The sequence below is a fragment of the Narcine bancroftii genome, chromosome 11 (assembly GCF_036971445.1).
Source record: "Narcine bancroftii isolate sNarBan1 chromosome 11, sNarBan1.hap1, whole genome shotgun sequence".
NCBI lineage: Eukaryota > Metazoa > Chordata > Chondrichthyes > Torpediniformes > Narcinidae > Narcine > Narcine bancroftii.
The window spans coordinates 8,200,638-8,220,207 of record NC_091479.1 but is presented as its reverse complement, the minus strand read 5'-3'; the positions used below and the strand labels follow the sequence as shown (position 1 = coordinate 8,220,207).

At 50.7% G+C, this 19,570-nt stretch overlaps 1 protein-coding gene across 12 annotated transcripts in view; it reads right to left on the bottom strand.

Moving 5' to 3' along the window:
- The window catches only part of tp53bp1 (tumor protein p53 binding protein, 1), a 63,364-nt gene that overhangs the window by 41,307 nt on the left and 2,487 nt on the right, over nt 1–19,570 (bottom strand). For 3 of the 12 annotated variants that reach the window (XM_069902498.1, XM_069902499.1, XM_069902501.1), the window contains exons 2-8: nt 11,480–11,667; nt 9,623–9,707; nt 9,350–9,443; nt 7,633–7,712; nt 4,016–4,165; nt 3,084–3,165; nt 425–591 (exon numbers count right to left, since the gene is read on the bottom strand). In XM_069902498.1, the coding sequence (XP_069758599.1) occupies nt 425–591; nt 3,084–3,165; nt 4,016–4,165; nt 7,633–7,712; nt 9,350–9,443; nt 9,623–9,707; nt 11,480–11,659 (838 nt within the window). In that variant the 5' untranslated portion in view covers nt 11,660–11,667. Of the gene's footprint in view, nt 1–424; nt 592–1,273; nt 1,420–2,299; nt 2,397–3,083; nt 3,166–4,015; nt 4,166–7,632; nt 7,713–9,349; nt 9,444–9,622; nt 9,708–11,479; nt 11,671–15,672; nt 15,730–15,830; nt 16,414–19,109; nt 19,488–19,570 lie in introns of those variants that run through there. The other 9 variants (XM_069902495.1, XM_069902497.1, XM_069902491.1 and 6 more) reach the window with 7 other exon arrangements.

Sequence of the window (19,570 nt, the reverse complement as noted above, 5' to 3'; positions counted from 1 at the left end):
CACTGAAGGGTTCCTAAGCAGTGTCAACGTTTTAGACCTGGAGCTCGGGTGGCCGATAGTTTGGCCTGGACTCTGTGTGGCTGCAGAAGCGAATCTGCAGACACTCCCTGACTCCGAGGGGACTCTTTCTCTGACTGTAAAAGGCGCCTCAGGCATTTTCTGCCGAAGGCGAATCTGTCTGCCTTACAACAGACGATTTTGTGGAATATGACCCTTTTTAATACACGACAATGAGTTGAATCTTGACCTTGGGAAGATTTCTCCCGAATTTCCAACCAGATGTCCTGTATTAATATCTCCTTCTCCCTCCCAAAAGGAGGAGCATCTTTCCAAGTCGATCCCGCAGACCAGAGAACAGTTTACTGGGGCCAACCCTACGCAGGGGGGGGGGTTTGAATCTCCACCTGCTCCCTCCGAGACACACCTGAGCGAGTTGCCTCGAGCACGCCACCCCGCGTGGTGACGATCAGTGAAGGCTGGCGGTCAGGGTCCAGTGACTTCTCCTCAATGCGGAGTCCGCGAGGCACCACGAAGTTGACCTCCTCCGCCTCCGGCCAGGAGGGCGATGGCCCCCTTGATGTGACCTCTGACCTGCAAGGTATTAAAAGTTAAACCTGGGTCAACCGGAAAGGTCCGAAGTCAGGGCCCCTCCCCATCCTGGTATGGCAGTAGCCGACTGCAACCAACTCCGACGGCGATGAGTTTGACAGTGGATCCACAATTATAAGGGTGGAGAGAGGGACTGTGACCACTGTACCTACCATGACATTTCCAACAAGGTGCTTTCCAGAAGCATTGATGAACACACACTCATACCATCGGACCACAAGGTATAGAAGTAGGCCATTAAGCCCATTTGTTTGCTCCACCATGCCACCACGAGCTGATCCAGAGGATCACAGGACTCTCCTTCCCACCCACCCCCTCCCATCGACACGATCAACCGGGATCAGGTGCATCAGCGGAGTGCGGTGCTTCGCTGATTATCCCTCTCGGAGGAGGGTTGGCATCGGCACCTCTGGTGAGTAGGTGTTTGGCCGCAAGGGGGGATATTATGCGGCTTTACACTAGGGTCTTCAGGCCACCTGAAAGGCCCTAAGGGGAGGTTCAAACGCCTGTTGGAAAGAAACTGTTCTTGAACCAAGAGACACCCTTGTTCACCTTCATAGTGACTGTGGCATCTGGTGCACCAATAGGCTTCACCACCACACCCCACCCCTCTCCCTCCCAAGAGCTGACACAACCTTGGTTTAATGCCCAGATTAAACAGTACCTTCCAACAGCAACGCTCTCCCACATCACCGTCACTCAGAAAAGCAGCAGTCTCTACAGTGAGGCCTGACTCAAGGAGGCAGGGTCCTCCCATCAGTGAACATCCCGAGCTCTCAGAAACATCTGGCAGGGAGAGACTCCAGGATCCTAACCAACAAGACACTGGTGAGCAGTTTTGGGCTCCTCATTTAAGAAAGGATGAGGAGAGGGTTCATAAGGACGATTCCGGGATTCCTCACATGAGGAGCGTTTGACAGCTCTTGGTCTGTACTCGTTGGAGAATGGGAGGGGGATCTCATTGAAACATTTCAAATGTTAAGAGGTGTGGACAGAGTAGATGTAGAAAAGTTGTTCCCCACGGAGGGAGAACAGTGGTTTTCAAACCTTTCCTTCCCATTCACATCCCACTTTAAGTAATCCCTCTGCCATCAGTGCTCTGTGATCAGTAAGGGATAGCTTAAGATGGGATGTGAGTGGGAAGGGAAGGTTGAGAACTACTGCTCTAGACTCAATTGTTACTGAAATATTTGGCTTGAGAAAAATGGTCATTGGTCCATTTCCTTTGGAGTTTTGAAACCGTGCACATAACGAGTCAATGAGGGACGATTAAAACAGTGGTTTTCAAACTTTTTCTTTCTACTCACACACCACCTTAAGCAATCCCTTACTAATCACAGAGGACATGTAGCATAGGGAATACTTAAAGTGGGATGTGAATGGGGGAAAAAAAACCACCGGTCTAGAACGAGAGGGCTCATCTCCAGGATTGAAGGGTGTCCGCTTAGAACAGAAATGTGGATGGTAAATCTGTGCAAGACCAAGTCATTAGGGCAGAGATGGACAGGTTCTTGAGTAGCCATGTCTGAGGAGGAGGCTGGGCAGTGGGGAAACGGATCAGCTCATGATTAAATGGCGGGGCAGACTCGATGGGCCAAATGGCCTATTTCTGCTCCCCTGTCCGATGGGTTGCCTGGGGTTCCAAAATGGAACAGGATTGTACACACCCTGGGATCTGTACCCCTGGTACCTGCTCACTGGGTTCCTGGAGAGAACCAGTTCATTGATCTGTGGACCAGTCTGATCGATGGCAACCATCGTTGACCCAACACACAAAGAATCTGTGGGGCAGGGGGCTGACGACCAGCATAGCAAAGTGCTGACAAGGCTGATGCTGTTGCTCCGGTTTGACAGTTAGTGACGTCACAAGGAAAGACTGGATCATTACATGGATAGGAGGGGACTGGAGGGGTATGGACCAGGTGCTGGTCAGTGGGACTAGGAGGGTGGGGATTTGCTACAGCATGGACTAGTAGGGCCGAACTGGCCTGTTCTGAGCTGTAAGTGGTTATATGGTTATAATACAAAATGTGTGGGTAAAGCAATACCAGACCATTTAGTCCCTCTTGCCTGCTCTATCCCATCAGTCCCATTTCTCCACATTTCCTTGTAACCCACATGCTCATTCCACAACAGTTCTAGCACCCCGAATTCAAAGGATACTTTGGTGACTAACCTCCACTTCTTTAGGATGCGGGAAGACACCCAAGCCCTCAGGAGAAGCCCTCATCTGACAGGAAGAACAGGCAAACTCCACACAGACAGCACCCAGAGATCAAGATTAAATCAGGTGCTGAAATCCCACATTCTTGGACCATGCCAGTAAACCTTCTCACCACCCTCTCTGGGAACCGTGCACCCTGGTCGTGTGACCAGAACGGGATGCAGATGATTTCACTGTGGTGATCATTCAGTACAACATCTCTGCTTATGGTCACCAGTCCCACACGGCGTTTCCCCATCAACCTACCTACCTCTCAGGAGGGCGGCCAGTCACAGCCCCCGCGCAGGGCTGGTCAGTCACTGGGAGTTCCAAGGCAACCCCTGCATTCACAGCTGTAAGGAACCAGGAGAAAGCAGATTTAAAAGCCTGGCTCTTCATGCAGTGAAGAACGACAGGTGGAGGGCATCAGTGGGTTACTCAGCCTTCCTAGAGAGAAGGAGAGGTCAGGAGTGTCCAAGATGGACCAGTTGCCACTCACCAGGAGGGGAACATCTGGGACGACAGAGCCTCCATTTCCACCAGGGATGCGAATGACAGCCAAAGCACATCCCCACTCTCCATCCACATCACCCACTCTGCAAGCTGACCTCCAACCCAGCACTGAGTGTCACCATGTAGCCCCGTACGAGGTGGGACAATGAAGGTCTGAGGGCAGCGATGGACTTTTAACACTTTGGACTCGAGTGTCCAGGTTTTAAGGGACTTGTAACAAGTAAAGGCAGTTCCCAGGTTCTGAACGTCTGACTTATGGACAACTCGTACTTACGAACGGACTATGTGCAGCTTCAGCGGTCCATTGGCTCGAGGAAGGAGAACACCATCCGCTATTTGGAGTCGGATCACTGACAATCAAATCCAGCATAATATGCCTGTTAGCCAGTACTTTAGAGCCAGAAAAGGCTCAAACCCTTCTCAACAGTTTAAAAGCTGTGCACACAGCAAGTTCCAACTTATCTACAAATTTGACTTGAAGACAGACCTAGGAAGGGATCTCGTTCGTAAACCAGGAACTGCCTGTACATGTACTGTGTGTTTTCTGGGGTTGGTTTTATACCCAAGCCAACCTGGGTCATTATCATGGAGTTCATACTGTAGTTTCCCCATGGACCCAGCCCGGAGAATATATTATATAAAGAACAGTGAGGGACGACCCCTCACATCGATTCAATTGACCACTCTTACTGGGGTCCTGCTCCTTGCTGGGAGGGTCACAGGAATCCACATTCAACTCCTCTGGATGATGCTCGGCCCCACTGCCCTCGGTGGTGACTTCTGGATCGATATCCTGACTGTCGGACAATTCCAGCACTCCCAAGCCGGCCTGAGACAAGCCTGGGTACAAGACAGAGCAGCATCATCACAGATGAGGGCATCTGCTGGTGCCTTCAGTTCTATCCACAGAGGACCTGGCCTGAGCAATTCTGTGTCACTGTGCAGCAAAGTCAGAATTCACTGCCTCTTCGACCCCACCCTTGAGAAGCTGGAGGCGAGTTCCTGCAGTCTGTGGGTCTGAGGCACTCCCACTGCACTTTCAGGGAGGGATCCCAGGGATCAGGATAGGGGTGAAGGAACAGCAACAAATGGTGTGGGGTTTGGAGGGGTATCTGCGGCGGTGGTGTTCCCTCACACCTGGTGCTCGGCCTTCCGGGTGGCGGAGGCAGGGGTCTGTAAGGGGGCTGTCCCAGCTACCTGCGCATATTCCATCCCCTACTGCAAATAATCCATCCCCTACTGCAAATAATCCATCCCCTACTGCAAATAATCCATCCCCTACTGCAAATAATCCATCCCCTACCGCAAATAATCCATCCCCTACCGCAAATAATCCATCCCCTACCGCAAATAATCCATCCCCTACCGCAAATAATCCATCCCCTACCGCAAATAATCCATCCCCTACCGCAAATAATCCATCCCCTACCGCAAATAATCCATCCCCTACCGCAAATAATCCATCCCCTACCGCAAATAATCCATCCCCTACCGCAAATAATCCATCCCCTACCGCAAATAATCCATCCCCTACCGCAAATAATCCATCCCCTACCGCAAATAATCCATCCCCTACCGCAAATAATCCATCCCCTACCGCAAATTATCCATCCCCTACCGCAAATTATCCATCCCCTACCGCAAATTATCCATCCCCTACCGCAAATTATCCATCCCCTACCGCAAATTATCCATCCCCTACCGCAAATTATCCATCCCCTACCGCAAATTATCCATCCCCTACCGCAAATTATCCATCCCCTACCGCAAATTATCCATCCCCTACCGCAAATTATCCATCCCCTACCGCAAATTATCCATCCCCTACCGCAAATATCCATCCCCTACCGCAAATATCCATCCCCTACTGCAAATATCCATCCCCTACTGCAAATATCCATCCCCTACTGCAAATATCCATCCCCTACTGCAAATATCCATCCCCTACTGCAAATATCCATCCCCTACTGCAAATATCCATCCCCTACTGCAAATATCCATCCCCTACTGCAAATATCCATCCCCTACTGCAAATATCCATCCCCTACTGCAAATATCCACATTCGCATGGCACCTTGCCCGTCCCCTTCAAGCCTGTTGTTGCAAGCTCCAGAAGATGGCAGCTCGAGTACACAGCAAGACTCCACAACCGGCAATACCTGATGATCCGCTTCAGTAACAACAACTAACTTTGGTTTGGAGACACCAGGGAACATTCTCACGCTCTCCTTTCGGAGCAGCTCGACAGACAAAGTCCAAGTATAACATCTCAGCAGACAACTTCAGCAGTTCAGCCCACCTTTTGCACCATGCTCAAGCCTCGGTGGGGGTGGTGGGGGCAGGGGGGGGAAGAGAGAGCATCCTGAAAGGTTTGGATTGATGGCCAGGATACACCAGGCAGGATAGAGAATGTGCTGAGTGTCCCATCCACTGGATGTCCAAGAGCTGGGAGAGGCTCTAGTTCAATCCTCACTTCTGGGCGCTATTTGTGTGGAGTCTCCACATTCTCTGTCACTACCTAGAATCCCCCCAGGTGCTCCAGTTTATGCCCAGAACATGCAGATCAGTAGGTCAATTGGCTGCTTTAGTGTGCAGGTAAGATAGAACGCGAGGATTAACAATGAGTGTAATGGGTAGGTGGTGTGGACTCGATGGGCTGAACGGTCTGCTGCTAGGTGCATCTCTCCATGACTCTGTTGGTGGCTGGGTGGAACCTATGAGTCTAGGATCTACAATCACGCTCAGAGACTGACACGGCGCCTCGGTCAATGGCCCACCACTCGTCAATACGGCGCCTCGGTCAATGGCCCACCACTCGTCAATACGGCGCCTCGGTCAATGGCCCACCACTCGTCAATACGGCGCCTCGGTCAATGGCCCACCACTCGTCAATACGGCGCCTCGGTCAATGGCCCACCACTCGTCAATACGGCGCCTCGGTCAATGGCCCACCACTCGTCAATACGGCGCCTCGGTCAATGGCCCACCACTCGTCAATACGGCGCCTCGGTCAATGGCCCACCACTCGTCAATACGGCGCCTCGGTCAATGGCCCACCACTCGTCAATACGGCGCCTCGGTCAATGGCCCACCACTCGTCAATACGGCGCCTCGGTCAATGGCCCACCACTCGTCAATACGGCGCCTCGGTCAATGGCCCACCACTCGTCAATACGGCGCCTCGGTCAATGGCCCACCACTCGTCAATACGGCGCCTCGGTCAATGGCCCACCACTCGTCAATACGGCGCCTCGGTCAATGGCCCACCACTCGTCAATACGGCGCCTCGGTCAATGGCCCACCACTCGTCAATACGGCGCCTCGGTCAATGGCCCACCACTCGTCAATACGGCGCCTCGGTCAATGGCCCACCACTCGTCAATACGGCGCCTCGGTCAATGGCCCACCACTCGTCAATACGGCGCCTCGGTCAATGGCCCACCACTCGTCAATACGGCGCCTCGGTCAATGGCCCACCACTCGTCAATACGGCGCCTCGGTCAATGGCCCACCACTCGTCAATACGGCGCCTCGGTCAATGGCCCACCACTCGTCAATACGGCGCCTCGGTCAATGGCCCACCACTCGTCAATACGGCGCCTCGGTCAATGGCCCACCACTCGTCAATACGGCGCCTCGGTCAATGGCCCACCACTCGTCAATACGGCGCCTCGGTCAATGGCCCACCACTCGTCAATACGGCGCCTCGGTCAATGGCCCACCACTCGTCAATACGGCGCCTCGGTCAATGGCCCACCACTCGTCAATACGGCGCCTCGGTCAATGGCCCACCACTCGTCAATACGGCGCCTCGGTCAATGGCCCACCACTCGTCAATACGGCGCCTCGGTCAATGGCCCACCACTCGTCAATACGGCGCCTCGGTCAATGGCCCACCACTCGTCAATACGGCGCCTCGGTCAATGGCCCACCACTCGTCAATACGGCGCCTCGGTCAATGGCCCACCACTCGTCAATACGGCGCCTCGGTCAATGGCCCACCACTCGTCAATACGGCGCCTCGGTCAATGGCCCACCACTCGTCAATACGGCGCCTCGGTCAATGGCCCACCACTCGTCAATACGGCGCCTCGGTCAATGGCCCACCACTCGTCAATACGGCGCCTCGGTCAATGGCCCACCACTCGTCAATACGGCGCCTCGGTCAATGGCCCACCACTCGTCAATACGGCGCCTCGGTCAATGGCCCACCACTCGTCAATACGGCGCCTCGGTCAATGGCCCACCACTCATCAATACGGCGTCTCGGTCAATGGCCCACCACTCGTCAATATTGCCAGATCTACCTTCAGCGCTGATCGAGTTGGTGGCGAGCTCTACAATGTCACCTCCTGTCTCGTGTGGGATGACGCTGGGGTTCCGATCACTGCAGAAACAAGTGGAACAAACCATCAGGCATGTTTGCATCAGCCGACTACTCTCTGACCCACCTAGAGAAGCAGCAAGTACCCGCCAGTTACCACGGCAGGCAGTTACCGAGCAGGGAGTTTGACATTTTAATTTGGACACAGAGCAATTGGGCAAAGCACCAGTTCATTTAAAATGAGAGGTTTTTGGCAACTCTCCTTCCGCATGGTTCCTCCCCCCACCCCCCCCCGCACCAAAAACGGCAGCGCTGCCGCTGGCCCGGGAGAATGTGGAATGGAAACAAAGCACTCCTCTGAAGGGGCCAACCACCTGGTCCTGATGCTGACGGCTCCGTGTAGGCTTTAATCGGCCTGGGATAGGAGCCACTCGTGCTTGGCAGTGGCCACGAGGGGTTGCAGACTCTGGGGACGCAGTGGACAGGCCGCAGGGCACCGGAAGTGGGAAGAACACCTCCCTCCCTCCCCCACCCCGTTAAGAAGTGGAAGCAGGGTGTACAGGACGGCTACGGAACAGCAAGGGGCTCAGCTGTGGGCAACGCAGTCGGGGGACCCATGCGGGCTATAGAGACTGGCTCGTGAGAACCCGCATTCGAGAGGGAGCCAAGGGCAAGAGGTCTGGATCTGGAGCACGGGTGACCGAGGAATCAAGCAGGAGTCTGTGTGGCTGCGGGGGGGGGGGGGAATCCATGGACACCAGTGACTCTGGAGGGACTCTCTTTCGCTTCTTTCTCCCGTACGGCCATTGGTGTTACCCGGCAGAAGGCAGTTTCATGTAATATTACACATTCCATACAATTACATGACAATAAAGGGATCTTGTATCACCTCAAGCTCCCCACTACTTGACGAGCTTCAGGCCACATCCACAAATGCCGAGCGGGAATTGTTTATTTGTTTCTGGTCATGTGTCATGTGATATTCCTTCTCCCCCCCCCCCCCCCGTGAGCAGAATCTGAGGGGAACATGTAACAATGACAGTACGGAAACAGGCCACCTCGGCCCCTCTCGTCCACACTGACTTAAGGGAACTCCCGTAGTCCCACCTACCCGTTCCCTGCCCATGACCCTCATGTCCATGTACTCATCCAACCTTCTCTTAAATAACAAAATTGTCCCTGCTGCAACTACCTCTTCCGGAAGGTCATTCCACTCAGCCACCACTCTGAGTGCAGAAGCCTCCTCTCATGTTACTTCTAAAGTTTTTCCCCCTAACCCTCAACTTATAACCCCTCGTTCCATTCTCTCCCACTCTCAAGGGGAAGAGCCTATCTATCCCCCCCTCTTGATTTTAAATACCTCTATCAAATCCATTCTCAACCTTCTACGCTCCAAAGAATAAAGACCCAGTCTACTCAATCTTTCTTTGTATTCTAGATACTGCAATCCCAGCAATATTTTAATAAATCTTCCCTGCATATGTGGGAGGGATCGCTGTGTGCTGGCACAGACTCGATGGGCTGAAGCAGCCTTGCACAGTGTTGTGATTCACAATGGATAGTGTCAGCAGGGATTAAGATCCCTCTCTGGACTGCCCTTTACCATGGCTGTTCACCGCGGGCGCTGGGATGGAGGTAGTGTCTCCAACCCTCCACGGCTCCCAAAGCCTCAGTCACCCCGACACGATGGCGGCTCTTACCTCGTTTGTCCGTTCGGCCGCGGCTGGTCTTCAGCTGAGGGGTCACACTGCTCATTCGGGCTGTGACCTGTTGCTGGCTCCGTGGCACCCACAACTGCAGACGGAAACAAAAAGGATGGGTCTCCGACGCGCCCGCCTCTCTCACCCACCCACTGCTGATGGTTCGTCCCAAATGACCAACGGCGCCGGCCGCAGTCAGAATGACACAAGACTCCTTGAGGAACTCCACAAACACGGCTCTCCCTGTTTCACCCCAGCCCCACGTCCTCTCACCTTTGCTGTGCGATTCCCTCTGATCCAGCTGCTCCTCGCTGACTCCTGCCGAACCCTTGGACGGGGACTGGCCAGAGATCAGCTCCTGGAACACAGGGGGACACAAGTGGCAGGGTTGTCAAACATTAGCTGAGAAAAAAAGAACAGAACAGCGACAATAGGCTGAAGTGAAACTCGGACGTCTGCAGCCGCTGGGATTGTAGGGAAACTACAATTTCACTCAATGGGCTGCAGGGCCGATTCCTGCTTCTCATTCCCATACGTGCAGCAGGCCGCACAGAGGGACTTCACAAGCAGGTGGCAGAGTGCAGGTCAGGGTAAGAGCAGCTCCCTTCACTGAAGGGCCTGAGATCTTTCTCACCCAGCCGGCAGTCATATCGGGGGGTGGGATGGGACAGCAGCCAGATTTGGGGGGTGGAGTACCCGGATCGGGGATTACCAATTCTAACAGCCCATCCACATAGACGGCAGAGCTGCCAGAGATCAGAGTTACTTTACATTCGAGATCTCTGGCAACGTGAAAACCTAAGTCGTAATTTTTCACCTGAATAACCAAGGGATCGTTTCATACATTGACAACACAACAACTTAACACTTGCTCAGGAACCCAAGGACTTCCTCCTCCTGCAGATTCAACAAAGACTTTGTCCAAAGAATGGAGACAAGAGGCACTGGAATCTGAAGCAAGAAAACCATCAACTGGAAGAACTCATTGGGCTGAGTAGCATCTGTGGGAGATGGCTCAACCCAGAGTTCCTCCAATGGCTGCTTTCCTGGTCTAATGGGTTTGTGAAGAAAGCACGTCACCACTTCTACTTCCTCAGGAGTTTGCGGAGGTTTAGTATGAGATCGGAAACCCTGGCAAATTTCTACAGGTGTGTAGTGGACCGGCTGCATCATGGTCTGGCATGGTGGCACCGATACCTCTGAGTGTACAGCACTGCAAAAGGTAGTGGACCCAGCCTGGGACATCACAGGTAAGACCCTCCCCACCAAGGAGAACGTCGACAGGGAACGCTGCCTTCGGGAGCAGCAGCGATCACCACCCAGCACCGGCCCTGTTCTCGCTGCTGCCATCAGGAAAGAGGTCTGGATGCCACTAGACCCACACCACCAGGTTCAGGAACAGCTACTACCCCTCCACCATCAGACTCGTCAACCACAAACTCAATCAGGGAACCATTTAAGGACTCTGCACATTATTTATTACTGAATATTTATTGTCTATATTGCACAGTTTGTTTGCACTGCCTTTGATTTTATTTTTCTCCCTTTTGTAGATTTATCTTTTCTTGAGTCCAGTTTTCTTTGCATGACCAGTAAGTGGTAATTCTGCCTGGCCCGCAAGAAAAGGAATCTCATGTCACGTACTCGACAATGAACAGTGGAGTCACCGACTCAAGCACCCCTAAAGATGGCCCTGTGACAGTCACCGTTCTTGGAGCGAGCTGTCCAATTCGATCTGCTGCACTCTCTTCCCACCGATAGACCCGACACTGAACCTTTGCTCCATATTCCCCATTGATACACCAGCTGAATTAGCAAGGCCCCTGCATGTTCCCTACCCCGATTCCCATGGAGATGGTGGGGGAAGCAGCAGACTGGTGCAATCCTGGTTCCACTGCCGTCAGGAAGGGAGTTGAAACATCCAGACAGAGGACAATGATACACATTTCCAAGTCAGATGGTGAGCCACTGGGAGAGGAATCTAGCTTCAAACAAATTCTCATTAAATCCTGCTTCCAACGTCGGAGCGAGACAGGCAGAGGGCATGAAAGATGGCTCGGAAAACGGAATAAGAAGGGGGGGGGTGTGAAGAGGGGGAGCAGGAAAGAACGAAGACCCAGATGTACTCACCAGGACCGGACTCGAGGTGGTAGCCTGCAGGTTTGACAGGCACCTGGCTTGTAGGTGCCGGTAACTCCGCTCCGGGTCATCCTCCGTCGGCACGCTCTCCGGCTGCGAGTCCTCCACGATCAAGCACGGTGTGTCCTGCTGCGAGTAATCTTCCTCCAACTGAGTTCCGTTCGGGTCCATGTGACGTACTGCTGGGAAGAATAGCACACCGACAGGTAACAGCACAGGGCAATCTGGTGGCGGTGCACGCACCGCACCCATACCCACACACGTGAACCACACATGACCAGTTTCACACTCCCAACCGTGTTCCACCATGTAAGCACACTCACTACACATGCTTGCTCCATGACCACATTCCACACCCCACAATCGTATACATTTTGTCTCTCAGAATCCACACCGTACACAATGAACCAGGGTTAGGGACGGTGTCAGTGGCCATGAAATGCAGCCTCTGTGTACACCATTAAATCCAGTTTGCACGCCACCTCCACCAGGATTCCAGCAGCCACTGACACCCTCTGGGGCACAGCTGCTTGGAGCAGGATTCTCTATACCGAGGTGCTACAACCCAGAGGTACCTTGGAGGTGTGGTTAGAGTGGCAGGTTTGCCATTCAACTGATTGAGAAATCTGGTAAAGACAAAAGGCCTTTCAGCACACGGAAATGTCGGGGAGGGAACGCTGCCAACCTGCACGTTCCAGGCTGCAGGAGTACCTGCTGAGGAACACACGGAGGCTCGACGCAGCCAACTCGAGGGCGCTGTGGGGGAAGGACCACAGTCTAGAGACCTCCTTTTCCAGGCAATGAGAAGCGAGGGGAAGTTTCTCAAACAATGTGGGGCGGGGGGGGGGGAAACGACAACATGAACAATGTACATTGATGAGAATGTATAGACGTGTCTGACATTGAGTGTAAAAAGTCTTGAACAGTTTTCTTGTTCTGTTTTTGGAAAAAAATACGTTAAAGAGAAAAATGTCTCAAGTGGAACAAACATCTGACAACTCTCGATGTTACTCGAACCAGAAAGCAGCCGGTCAGATTGTGAATATAATGCTGATATCACAACAGTCCAATTTTCCTTGCAGGAGAAGCTACTAAAATGAACAGAGATGGGCAACATGGCCTTCAACATCTAGACCTACTTGAACACGATAACTGCAATTCTATGGCAACTTTCACAGCCTCAGGATTGCCCAGATTCATTTTGCAGCCAGTTACGCTGGTTCTTGATACGCAGTAAGGTCGTCCGGGTGGAATGCTCGATGTGGTGTCAAACTGCCCTGCTCCTCTCTGGAGCAGAGACATTACCTCCACCAGAGCCACCCTCACACAGCAATGAACAGGCGGCGTCAACCTGCACAAGCCCTTTTGTATCTTCCATGTTCTTCTGACATTTGAAAACTCTTCCCTTCATTAATCACACAGACACCAAGTCCAATATTCACCTTAATTACACTGGACAATGTAGATTTTTCTTCCTGAACACTTTTGGGTTTTAGATTTTGGGGCAGCTGATCACAAAAATCACCTTAAAATCGTCCTATCATGTTTTTTTAGATACAAACTTTTTTTTGCAATTTCCTGTCATATTTTAAGTCTACTTCAAGCAGACAAAACCATGAAGGGCAACACGTCATTGAAAATTCATTTTCTGCATTCGCACTTGGACTCCTTCCCCGCTGATCTTGGTGCCGTCAGCAACAAACTCGGTGAAAGGTTTCACCAGGGCATTGTGATCATGGAAAAGCGGAATCAGGGCAACTGGAATCCATCACTGCTGGTTGACTATTGTTGGACACTGACATGAGGGGCATCAGATGCTGAGTATAAACGAAAATCAGCGGCAAAACATTTTTAGGTCGGTTGAACTGACCCAATGTGTCAGCCTCATTAAACATGTTAAATTCAATAAAAGTTAATGTTTCTCCAACTTCCTACATGATACAGTAAATCTGAAATTATCTTTGTGTTCAGCTTGAACTTGTCTATCATAATCCCTACAATTTGTTTTTTAGGAAGCAAAGCTTTTTGAACAAAAAATTGTTGTCCCATATAACAAGCTGATTCAGTGCCAGAATAGCTTATGTTGTAAGACACAACCTGTCTGCTCTTCTGGACTCAGGACACAATATGCTAAATGTACACTTTTTTTAAAATTTAGAGATGCAGCCTCTTCCGGCCCATGGGCCTGCCACACCCAAATACCCAAGTGACCTACAACCCCTATACGTCTTTAGACCGTGGTAGGGAACTGGAGTACCTAGGGGAAACACACACAGGCACGGGGAGAACATACAAATTCCCTACAGACAGCGGCAGATTCGAACCCGGGTCAAAGGCCTCAATCTCTCTCAGTCCAGCAGCTCCTCACCTCAAAGGTGTAGGTGGTCCCATCTCACTGCCATCTTGCCCACATCAGAGAAATAAAGGGAAGCTACTTGCTTGTGGATTTAAAATTAAACTGGAAAAAAAAGCTGGAAGAATTCAGCAGGTCACGCAGTATTCTTCTGACAAAGACCCAAAACATTGCCTGCTTTTCTTCCTCCAAGTTCTGCCTTCCAGCCTTTTCTGCTTCTATTTAAGATTAAACTGACCTGTCCACAGCAGAACAGAAAAATGTGGCAGCACTGATGCTGGTGTGCACCCAAGGAGTGGAGACACAACACTCCTCAAAGGGTCAGTCTAACTACCAACGGCTCCAAACAGGTTTTAAATGGCCTGTCAGAGGAGCCATTTAAAATCCTGCAACCGCGAGGTCTGGGCCCAAGACAGTGGCGCCTATGAACGGAGGTGGCCTCAAGGGGTTGCAGACTCCAGGGGAGCTGGGAACCAAAACAGGGCACCAGAAATGAGAACACCCCTCCCCAATCACCCCCGGTTGAGATGGAAAAGCAGAGATGATCAAAAGTGGTGGACTAGTGAGGGGCTATACGGCTGAAGGACACACACACAGGCAGCGAGAGCTGCTGGCGACTTCCGGGCAAGGAACCCACACAGGGCTGCGGGCAACAAGGTCAAAGGACTCACTCCAGGCTGCGGGCCGCTGGAGACTGGCTCATGGGAACCAGGGGCAGGATTCGAGAGGACGCGGAGGCAAGGAGGGCCTCAGGCGCTGAAGGCTTCCTCATTGTGTCGGAGGTTTGGATCTGGAGCTTGGGTTGCTGATGGTCTGAACTGGAGTCCCGTGTGGCTGCAGAGCCTGCTGGAGGGGAATCCATGGTGACTCTCCTCTGCTTCTCTTTCTCCGACTGCAAGGGGCACCAGGCACTGACAATGGCGAATCTCTGCCTAATGGCAATTCTGTGTAACAGTACATTTCTGTTTTATTACATGACAAAAATAGTCTCTGATCTGGCCTGTCTGTAAGAAACAAGAGAAGGGGTCGATCATCTGAATGATCAACTCCACATCCCCATTATCCTTCATTTCCCTACTATTTAAAAATCGACCAGTGCCTTCAGTGAGGCATTGTCTTGAACAGGGAATTCCAGAGATTCACCACCCCGGGAGAAGTCATTCCTTCTCATTGGTGGAAAGCCTCAGATTTAGTCACCCAAACCTTGAGACTACGTCCACTAGTTTTAGTCTCAACTGCTGGTGGAAACAACCTCCCTGCTTCTCTCTTAATGATTCCTTTCATTATATTCTCCATAAAATCCTCTCTTTTTCTTCTAAACTCCCATGAGTACAGTTCCAGGCAACTCGATCTCCCCGCACAAGTGACCTTATCATTTCCAGAATCCCCTCCGCACCACCCCCCAAAGCCGGTCTAACCTTTATTGAGCGTGGAGACAAAGGACAGGCAGCCCCAGAGAACAGGTGTGCCGAGGCAGTCACTGGTCATGGCCCAGGCACCAGTCACTAGGTGGGTCTACAGAGACAATGTACCAACCAGACACCCTCAATTTTACTAAACAAATATTTTCCCAACATTCCGCAGCCAAAACAAGAAAATTCTCCTAACGAACCAGAGTTTTACAACACAGAAACAGACTTTTCAGCTCAACCTGTCCATTCAGATCAAGTTGCCTCTCTGACCCGTGTAACAGGAAAGTCTGCAGACACCAGGACTGAAGTTAAAACACAACGCTGGAGAAACTCAGCAGGTTGTCCTTTATATAGGAAAGATGCCTAGCCAACATTTTTGGGCTTGAACCCTTCACCAAGGTTCGGACAAGGCCTGCTACCTGACCTCGTTCCATTTTCCTGTGTTTGGCCCACGTCTTTCTCGACATTTCCACAACCTAAAAAGAAAGCGACTGTTAAGCAATGTAATTTCCCCCTACCACCTCCTCCGGCAGCTCACTCCAAACATCCAGCCCCTCTGAAACCGCTCCCCTCTCACCTGAAATCCACGCCCGCTAGTTCTCGACTCCCCGACCTCGGGAAACGTTGCAAGTCCAAAAATATGCCCAGACAGGTTGACGTCCTGGCGCACAGATCGATTTGAGTGTGCCTCCAGAGACCAAAGGTACAATGAGCCAGCAGTGATCTGATGTCCCCAGAGAACAAAGACTCTTCCTTTGCATTTCCCACTGCATTCACTAGCCAGTCGAGTGGACACTGCAGCACTGTTGGACACAGCAAGATCCCACAGACAAGAAGCAAGTGTTTTGGGTGAGCTTTTTTTTTTGGCCAGATTAATATTGACCAAGACAGTATGAATAACTTTGGGGGTTCTTTGAAGCAGGATCAAACAGGCCCAAGAGAGCCCGTTGTTTAAGTCTGGTCTGGGATTCATATTTATTGTCAGAGTAAATACACCACATCACATACAATGCTAGAGTTCATTTGTCTGCGGGCGAGGCAGGATTACCACTTATTGGTATCACAGTTGAAGTAAAAACACCACCCTGGAGAAACTCAGCAGGTCAAATAGTGTCCTTTATATGGTAAGAATACATAAGCCACGTTTCAGGCTTGAGCCCTTCATCAAGGAATGTTGTATCAACGTACCTTGATGAAGGGCTCAAGCCCGAAATGTGGCTTATGTATCTTTATCTTTGCCAGATAAAGAGTTTCTCCAGCTTTGTTTTTAACTCTCTAAACCATTCACCCCCACAAAGGTGCTCGAGCTTTTTATTAAATTTTTAAAATTTTACCTAAAGCACGGTAGACAACAATTCCAGCCATTTACACCCATTCTGCCTAATTACACCCAAATTAACCTCCAACCCTGTACGTTTTGAATGGTGGGAGGAAACTGGAGCACCCAGAGGAAACTCACAGACGCGGGAAGAACTCCCTACAGACTGCACCAGATTCGAACCAAGGTTGCTGGGGCTGGAATAGCGTCGTGCTAATTGTGCCCCCCTTCCGCATCTCAAACGCACGCCGACTGATAGGTTAACTGGCTGTGGTAAAGTAACCCAGTATAGGAGTCAAGTAAGGTAAAAGGTAAACACTGGGAGAGGTCTGGAAATAGGCAAAGCCCGATCACTATTGGAAAGAACAAAAATGATAGTTTGGTACAAACTAGATGGGCTGAAGGGCCTGCTTCTGTGTTCTATGGAGATGAGATGCTGCTCCTTGAGCAGGTGACATGTTTCAAAGGCAGAGAGGGACTAAGATGAAGTATGGTCACCCTTCAGGTTTGAACAGAGATCTCTGCAAAACGGTCACCCAATCTGTGCTTGGTTCCAGCAGATATATGAACTTACATTGTGGGTACCAAATGCATAGAAACATAGAAAATAGTAGGAGGAGGCCATTTGGCCCTTCAAGCCTACACCACCATTCATTATGATCATGGCTGATCAGTACCCGGTTCCTGCTTTCTCCCCATACCCCCAATCCCCTTGGCCACTTAAATATTGACAGGGAACCGGCCTCAACTACTTCCTGTGGCAAAGATTTTCCACACATTTTTAACACTCAGAATAAATTTTCCTCATCTCAGTCCTAAAACATTTCCCCCTTATCCTAAACTGTGACCCCTGCCTGGTTCTGGTTTTTCCCAGCATTGGAAACAACCTTCCTGCATCTAGACTGTCTAAACCCTTAAGAATTTTATGTTTCTATAAGATCCCCCCTCAATCTTCTAAATTCCAGAGAATACAAGCCTAGTCTATCCAACCTCTCTTCATCCCCAGTATCAGCCTAGTGAACCTTCTCTGCACCCCCCTCCATGGCGAGGATGTCCTTTCTCAGATAAGGCGACCAAGACTGCACGCAGTACTCCAGGTGTGGTCTCACCAAGGCCCTGTACAGGTGTAGCAGGATCTCCCTACTCCTGTACTCAAATCCTCTCGCTATGAACACCAATGTACCATTCGCCCTCCTCACCGCCTGCTGCATCTGCAGGCCCACTTTTAATGACTGATGCACAGCAACACCCAAGTCTCGCTGCATCTCCCCTTTTCCTAAACAGATACCATTTAAATAATAATCCTCTTTCGTGTTCTTACCTCCAAAGTGCGTAACCTCTCATTTATGCACATTAAACTGCATCTGCCACGTCCTGGCCCACTTGCCTAACTTGTCCAAATCACCCTGCCCTCTCCCAGCATCCCCCACACAGCTAACCCTGCCACCCAACTTCGTATCGTCTGCAAATTTCGAGATACTGCTATCTATTCCCACATCTAAGTCAATGACATATATCGTAAACAACTGCGGCCCCAGCACTGAGCCCTGCGCTACCCCACTAGTCACTGGCTGCCATTCTGAAAAGAACCCATATATTCATACTCTTTGCTTCCTGTCCCTCAACCAATTCTCTATTCATTGATTGGAATTAGGAAGGCCCATGAATGATCCTTCATCTGGAAGGAGTATTTGGGTCATTGGACAAGGGGCAGCATCTCCAGGCTGTATTGCCTTGGTGTGGACCATCCTGGTAGATAGAACAAAGAATGGATGGATCTCCAATGGTCAGTGTGGAGGTGGCCTCTTTCCAGGCTGGATAGCTCAAAGATGGACTTGATTGGCACGTGAGAAGGAATAGGTTTTATGGGGGAACAGGAGTGATTGGAATCTGGCGTGGACTCAATGAGGCAAACGGCCAACTTCTAAGTCACCACGAAGAATGACAAGGGGAACAGATCTGCTGAGGTCCAGAGGAACAATCAAAATGAACCAGGAGCTTCAGATGTTGACCAACCTGCCAGGGCCTCCAGGGGAAGCAGTTTCTGTCAGTTCAAAGGGGAAAATGGTTCAATGCCTGAAGCAAACAATTTGGTAATCTGCTCAGTGGAACCAGTTGACTGAGTCTTGACAGACGCTGCGTGCATTTAAAGGTCCAAATGTGCCATGATGTTTGTGATTAAATGCAAAATGTTTAGACGTCGACCAGAACAGAAACAAAGAATTTTTCCACTGAACATAGGTGAGATACAAACCAAAGGGCATGGGTTAAGGGTGCAAAGGGAAAAGTTTAGGGGGAACTCCTTCACTCAGGGAGTAGTGGAATGAGTTGCAAGCTGAAGTGGTGACTGCGGACTCAGTTTTAACATTTAAGAATAATTTGGACAGGTACATGGAAGGCAAGGGAATGGAGGGCTATGGAATGGGTGCAGGTCAGTGGGACCAGGCAGGATAATAGTTTGGCACGGACTAGAAGGGTCCGTTTCTGTGCTGTAATGTTCTATGGTTCTAAAGTAAGTTGCAAGGTAATGATATTCACCTCCAAGATATGTTGTTGAGGTATTAATCAATGTTCTCAATGAATTATTCCAAAACTGAATCAAGGCTAGAAAGGTCATTTTAAAAGCACAAGAACTATGGGAAGGAGGTAGGGAGTAAGACTGGCTGGATTCCTCTTGCATTGAGTCAATGGAATCAATGTATTAATTGATCTTCATCCACAGTGATCCAGTGAATCGTCTGTAACTGATGGACCTTCAGAGATCCCAGTATTTCAGAGGGCCCTTCTTGATGGACTTCCATTTTCTCAACCTTCTCCTAAAGCCAGCAGCTTACCACAGGGTACTCCTGGATCAGAGAGGAGCCAGCATTCCTGAGACACAGAGGCTTTCAAAGCTTGAAGAGGATTCTGGACCAGCTGGAAAAAAGGGGTGAACAATGGCAGATGGAATTTAATGCAGACAAGTGTGAAGTGTTGTATTTTGGAAGGACAAACCAAGA